Source organism: Callorhinus ursinus, unplaced genomic scaffold, assembly GCF_003265705.2.
Source record: "Callorhinus ursinus isolate GAN/ISIS: 27379988/994484 unplaced genomic scaffold, GSC_fseal_2.0 scaffold25, whole genome shotgun sequence".
Classification (NCBI taxonomy): domain Eukaryota; kingdom Metazoa; phylum Chordata; class Mammalia; order Carnivora; family Otariidae; genus Callorhinus; species Callorhinus ursinus.
The window spans coordinates 16,475,844-16,483,039 of NW_027397087.1; the positions used below are offsets into that span (position 1 = coordinate 16,475,844).

A 7,196-nucleotide genomic window follows, 5' to 3' on the forward strand; every position below is an offset into this window, starting at 1 on the left:
CACGTCCGCTAAGTGCGTCTTGTCATCAGCATTTTGACAGGGAAACTGTGCCTCGGAGGTATAAAGTACTTCGGTCACAAGACAGATCCCTGCTTCGTGCCAAGCGGCGGTCGAAACCCCGGCGAGCCGCAGTGCCGCCTTCCCGGCCCAGGTAGCGGCACACCCCCAAGGGGGCGGGCTCAGCCGTCCTCTCCAGCCCCGCACCCCCGCAGTCCACACACCGCTCCACCTACCCGAGAGCCAGCGTTGGTGCCCGCAGCCCAGGCGCCCCGCGGTCGCCGCAGCCTCGCCCCGCGCCACCGCGCAGCCAGCCTGCCGTACGTCCGGAGCCCTCCCCGCCGCCACGCTGCACGCCCGGAGCTCACCCACTGTCCACGCGGGGACAGGGGGCGCCGCCACCGTCATGCTGCCTGCCATCTACACGGCCCTGGCGGGGCTGCTGCTCCTACCGCTGCTGGTGAACCTCTGCTGCCCCTACTTGTTCCAGGACATGCGTTACTTCCTGCGGCTGGCCCGAGTGGCCCGGCAGGTGCGCAGCTACGGGCAGAGGCGGCCGGTGCGCACCATCCTGCACTTCTTTCTGCAGAAAGCGCGCCAGACCCCGCACAAGCCCTTCCTGCTTTTCAGCGACGAGACGCTCACCTACTCGCAGGTGGACCGGCGCAGCAACCAAGTGGCACGGGCGCTGCGGGACCACCTCGGCCTGCGCCAGGGAGACTGCGTGGCGATCTTCATGGGCAACGAACCAGCCTACGTGTGGCTGTGGCTGGGCCTGGTCAAACTGGGCTGTGCCGTGGCGTGCCTCAACTACAACATCCGCGCGAAGTCCCTGTTGCACTGCTTCCAGTGCTGCGGCGCGAAGGTGCTACTGGCCTCGCCAGGTGAGCCCCAGGAAGCGCCCGCCCTGGCAGCGGGCTCCTCGGCACCGTGACAGACTCGCCCCTGCATGCTGTAGAGGGTTGGAAAGGGAAGTCCAGATCCGAACTGGAAGGGTAGAGGAACGCTAAGAACGCTAATGATCGTTAGAACGACCTGTTGTGGAAGCCGAGCCAGGCACTGCGTTAAGCACTAAGTGTTGCCTTTAATCCTAACAACAGGTGGGGTTTACTATCCAGCTTTGTAGATGAGACCAGAGACCAGAGAGGTGACGCCTTATGCTCCAGGTCACAGAGCGGGGAGAAGAGGGGTTAACCAGAGCTATCTACCTCCAGAGTCCAAGCTCTGAACCTATATTGACAATATTTGCGTTAAGATGCAGAGAGCCTTGAGCGTGAACTCTAGAGGATCCAGAATGTTCTCATCTCTGCTGTTTGATTGGCTATGTGAGCATGAGAAAGTCACTCTCCCTCCCTGTCCCTTGGTTTCCTCCTCTAATAGAGGGTCTTCTTGGCTGCTTCCAACTCTCAAATGCTGTTAGCCTTTCTAGATTCTCACTGCAGAGAGAAGGTTACTCCACCTGCTCCCCAAGGAGAAGATTTTAGGGATCTGCTGCCGTGCCCTTGTCAGCCCCCATTACATCTGTAGCCCAAGTGACCTTTGGTTCTGGAGTTACCTCTTGCCACGCTTCAACAAACCTGAAATGGTAACTTCATGCTCCAGGGGTGACCGGGCCAAGAAGAAACCAAGAACCTGTTTCCCACAGGACTGGTGGTTTTCCTTCCTAGAGCAGGAATAAGGACTAGGAGTTGCTTCTCACTCTGTCAGTAAAGGGAGGCCCAACCAGATGTGAGCTGAAAGATGGAGAAATAGGGGGCCAGGAGGCCTCACCTTTCTGAATGCCTTTCTGTGCCAACCCCTATGCTGAGTGCTTTTATTACCCTGAGAGATAGCATGTCATTACCCCCCATTAGACAGTTGAGAAAACTGAAGCTTAAAATTCTAGCCCAGGTCCATCAAACTTCAAAACCCACGAATTCCCCCATATCATGCTACCTTCTTCTACATGGATGTAGTGCTAGAGCTCAAATGGATTAAGCATCCTCTGCTCTTCCCCTACATTTCACAACTAAGGAAACTGAGGCAAGCTAAGCATCTTGCCTAGTGTCACAGAAAGATGTCTGTTCGCTTGCGGGAAACCAAGAAAGTTACCCACCTGTTTCATGTGGCATAAAATAATACAAAAAAATGAAGACTTTGTATAAATGTTTAAAAACAGGGGTTCAACTTAAAGACAGCCAAGTTATGTAAAGGGGATGGTCCGTTCAAGAAAATTCCCAACAATTTCTAGTTGCCTAAGAGACAACTTAACCTCTTAGTAACTGGAAGACTCTTAAACCTATTAGTTTACCTTTTGGTTCCAAAGAAAGTTATTATCACAGTGATCTTTTTACCCCTCTAGGGGGGTACTTAAATACTGTTTACCTGCATATGTACCTCAGGCTCCCTGTGCGGGAGGTCAGGAACTGCAGAGATTGGTTCTGTAATCAAGTCAGAAACACAGCCAGATATCTCCTTCCCCACTCAGGCAACAGTCCCCTGCCATTAAGCATTACGTTTAGTTCAGTGTATGTGGAGAGTATGTGAAGTTTGGCCACTCACAGCCAATTTGAACCAGACTTTCCAGTGCACCTAACAGCACTCTGGCAGTAAACTGACCTTTGAGAAAAGCCACACATTTGGAAAACATTCCATTTTTCCAAATCACTAAGAAACCATTGTATGCCATGCAGAATTACACTCTGACCTGCAAAGGAGATAACATGGAGTCCAAAGCTGGCTGCTTAGTAAAGGTGCCAATGTGTAAATGTGTTGAATGGACTGCTTCTGAAAAGAATTATTTTCTTTAAGATTTATTTATTTGAGAGAGGGAGGAAGTGGGAGGAGGGGCAGAGGGAGAGAATCTTCAAGCAGACTCTCCGCTGAACACAGAGCCCAACATAGGGCTTGATCTCACGACTCTGGGATCAGGACCTGAGTAAAAACCAAGAATCAGACGCCCAACCAACTGAGCCACCCAGGCACCCCTAGAATTCTTTAAAGTTGGAAGGAGTCTGAGAGAGATTCTAATCCTATAATCCTCCAACTTTAATGAGTGTGTTATCCTTCAAAAAAAAAAGTTTAGAAAAGAAACTTTAATGTGCACAAGAATCACCTGGGAAGTTTATTTTAAAAAACAGATTCCTGACCCCATTCCCCAAAAGCACTGAATCAGTAGGACTGTGGCGGGACGCAGTAATGTGAATTTTTATAGCAAGTCCCATCCCACCCCCAGATGAATTTAAAGCAATTGGTCTGAGGACAAGGCTTTGAGAAACAGTCCAATTTCTGCTTGTTTTATATCGTTGAACAAACAAAGACCCTGAAGGGTGCTATCAATTGCCCAGAGTCACATAGCTGGTTAGCAATAGAGAGCTGGGGACAAAACCCATATATTTTGTTTCACTTCCAAGGCACTTATTCTACTACACCACCTGAACATAGTACATAAAAGTGTGACATCTTAGGGACATCTTAGCCACCGGCTCAGTGGTTAAGCGTCTGCCTTCAGCTCAGGTCATGATCCCAGGGTCCTGGGATCAAGCCCCGCATCGGGCTCCCTGCTCTGCAGGAGGCCTGCTTCTCCCTCTCCCACTCCCCCTGCCTGTGTTCCCTCTCTCACTGTGTCTCTCTCTGTCAAGTAAATAAATCTTAAAAAAAAAAAAGTGAGACGTCTTTAGAAATATTAGAGTGGCTACAATTCAACAGGGTTTGATTCTGTACTTTGAACTTCAGCCTTATGGCTTGTGGACTAGTGAGAGCTCTTGAATTCCAACTAGTTGTCAGATTCTGGAGTCTATGCAAAAGACCAGCGCAGTGGCAGTTATCATGAAGATTGATCCAGTTGCCATGAATCTTGGTGAATCTTCATAAAATTTAACAGGGCTCCACCCTGTCAGGAATTTCAGTACCCAATTATTGCTTCAGAATTTACTCTACAGAAGCACCCATCAATCAGAGAACATGATGTTCTCTCTATAGTACATTTCAGGGTCCTTCTCTGTAGAAGGGTATGATGTAAATAATTACATGAAAAAATTGCCTTCAACTATTTGATCCCATATCAATTTTGTCATTGATAGAAACCAGCTCTTTGGGCTGGTAGTTTTTCAAGTAATTTCCCAAACAGAGAATATGGGTAAGATAGGAAAACATGCAGGAGGACCCCCAAAATAGTAAATTTGCTCTGTTGCCATTTATGCTCGCATTCAGATCATCACTAAACTAGCTCTTCTACTGGAAGGCTATCCTAGGTCTCCTTCATCAGCTCACTGGCCAGGTCTACACTGTATGGGCCAGCATAACCATGCAAGGCTCCCATAGGTACTACTCTTTCACAGGCCTTAATAACAGTTAAAGATACTCTCTGTTGCAAGACTGAGATCCAGAGAAATTATAAAATATTCCAGATTACTTTTGACCTGTTTTTGCAAGGTTGCAAAAAATAAAATTGGACCTCCTTTGAACAATGGGATGAAGGAAAATGCTTTCAATAACTTTCAAAAGTATTGCCTCATTGCAATGATGGAGCATTTCATTATAAAACTAGTGTCAGGACCAAGGAGAACTCTTGTCATACAAACTTGAGGTCAGGCTGAGAGAAGCAGATGGACCAACAACTTAATTTGACATCAAGAAATGTTTAGAGAGTCCTCACAAGGTACAAGCTAGTTGCCATGATAGGACAGGGAGAAAAGAAGATGAATTAGTTCAAGGATCTTACAGCCTGGTAAAAGAACTAAGCCACATACACAAATGACTGTGACATCCAGGAGGATGTAAAAGGTATGGTAAGTCTGCTGAGAGAGGTACAAAGTGCCGGGGTGGGGGGGTTGGGCGGTGAGCAGGGAGTGAACGCTCCTGGGGGCATTAACCACTGAGCTTGGCAAGTGCAGCTGGGGAGAGGGCATTCCAGGCAAGAGGAGCCCAGGGGCGGTGTTCATCAGGTTCATAACACAGATGCTTCATTAGAGTTTTACTATGTGAGGGCAACAGCAGGCCGGACTTAAATAATGGTAATTTTTAAAAGCTATCTACTGAAGGTACTCTACTGTAGAGAAAATAAGGACTCAGAGAACTCAAAGAATGGCCAACAGCAGTGGCCTCACTTCCATGGAGGGAGATGAATTTCCAATGCCAACTTTAGTCAAGGGTCAAGGCATAGAGATACTCTTAAGGGCTTTCTTTTTTTTTTTTATTGTTATGTTAATCACCATATATTACATCATTAGTTTTTGGTGCAGTGTTCCATGATTCATTGTTTGTGCATAACACCCAGTGCTCCATGCAGAACGTGCCCTCCTCAATACCCATCACCAGGATAACCCATCCCTCTCCCCCCCTCCCCTCTAGAACCCTCAGTTTGTTTTTCAGAGTCCATCAAGGCATAGAGATACTCTTATCTTCACTCCTCTCCTCTCTCTGGGCTGTGCAAGGAATAACTTAGATGAGTTGTCTCAGTGCACTTTGTCTCAAAGGCTAGAATTCTCTCCTATATCTTTGAAGAAGTGCTAGTAATACCTAACACATAGTAGTCACTCAACAAATGTTTGTCAGATTAATGAGTTCCATTATTCTGGTTGGTTGTGACAGGTTTTCTTCTCTGAAGCATGAGAACCATTGGGTCAGGCATGAGGGCATGAAAAAATGATGTTAAAAAGTTAAATATATTTGACTATTTGAGAAAATCCATTTAGATCCAATCTCCCCCAAGCCCAGCCTCATCCTACCAGACTTGTTTACTTCCCAGTTTACCTCTGGCAGTAGGCTGTAGGAGAGAGGTGTTCTCCTGGGGTCTCATTGCCAGAGAGGAAGTGGTCATGAGCATAGGGTGGGCTGGGACCATAGTCGCAAGGGTCTCTACATAGGCTGGTGGAGGACAAAAGCCTAGGCATCAGATGAGTAATGTACTCAGCGTCTAGGATCCCAAAAAGCCCAAGGTCTGAACAGAGAGCTAGCTTAAAGAGGCTCTCTAAAATTCTTCTTCTTAGCCTGCTCGTAACTAAAGGTTGCAAGGGGGATTGTACATCCCCATTCAAAATAAACTAGCAGTTTACTAGTGTATTTGGGAACACTTCAGTTCTTTTTCTTTAGAAACAAGGAGGGAGGGAAGAGGTGAAAACAAACACCGCTTTAAATCAGGTGTTAATATTATTGAAACTTAAGAAGGATAGGGTTCAGATTACTCTGCACGTTGAGTGTAAGTGGCCAGTATTTGAAAAGGACCTTCCCACAGCCTCTGACTGAAAATAGGGAAGTAGATAGCTGGTAGATAGGTGACAGGTTGCTTATGGATATCAAATGATAACAATTATGTAAGTCCTGATATGACCTGTTGGCCTCATGACAAAGAGCCCTTGATTCCAGGGCTATTTAGAAAGCAAGGGTTCCCATAAGTAAGAACTTTAAGAGAAGTGAAAAATAGTATTAAGAAGCTATATAAGTGCATAAAGGTAAGATGAGTATGTATTTCCCTGTTAAAGATTTACTTATTCCAGGTGGGACTTAACCTAGATTAAACATCTTTCTGACCTCAGGGTGATTTGTTCTGTGTGGGAAGGGGGAGGAGTGAATGCATGCCTCTATCTGCAGGGTGTCCTAACACATATTGTGTTGATGTACAGACCAGACAGTAGGTTATTAAATGCTATAATCCCAAACTGCCAATGTTAAAAATGCAAAATCACAGTCACAAATGGCATTTGGAAAACTGCTTTCAGACTGTCTCCAAAGACTGTTAAGAACCAGTTTGTGTTTGAGTTGCCTTTCTGAGTTAAGAAAAGATAAGCCTTCAATCCTGACTTGTCCACCTACCAAGCATTTCACAATCATCCTGAAATTTTTATCAAAACACATTTCCTTTCACTCCTCCTTTTCAGATCCAGCTTTATTGATAAATATTTCTGGGGTGTTTTATTTAACTCAGTCAGATACCCATTCAATGAGACAATCCAGTAGCAGAACAAGCTGCTAGATTGAATGTCTTTCCTATCAGAAAGCTGCAGGGTTAGCCAGAAGCATCTTGCCACCTTGGTGATGGAGATTGGTTCAGCTCACCACCTGCACTGTCTCCCTGCTTTCTAGGAATGCACCCATGTGTTCATAAATTTCTCTTCTTCTCTTATTCAGGAAAGGAAAGGAAAGGAAATGGAAAGGGAAGGGAAGGGAAGGGAGAAGGAAAGGAAAGGAAAGGAAAGGAAAGGAAAGGAAAGGAAAGGAAA

At 46.4% G+C, this 7,196-nt stretch overlaps 1 protein-coding gene across 1 annotated transcript in view; it reads left to right on the top strand.

Moving 5' to 3' along the window:
• Positions 1-212: 212 nt before the first annotated feature.
• SLC27A2 (solute carrier family 27 member 2) overlaps positions 213-7,196 on the top strand; it is a 51,739-nt gene continuing 44,755 nt past the window's right edge. The window contains exon 1 of the mRNA XM_025884584.2: positions 213-881. Within this exon, the coding sequence (XP_025740369.1) occupies positions 404-881 (478 nt within the window). The 5' untranslated portion in view covers positions 213-403. The remainder of the gene's footprint in view (positions 882-7,196) is intronic.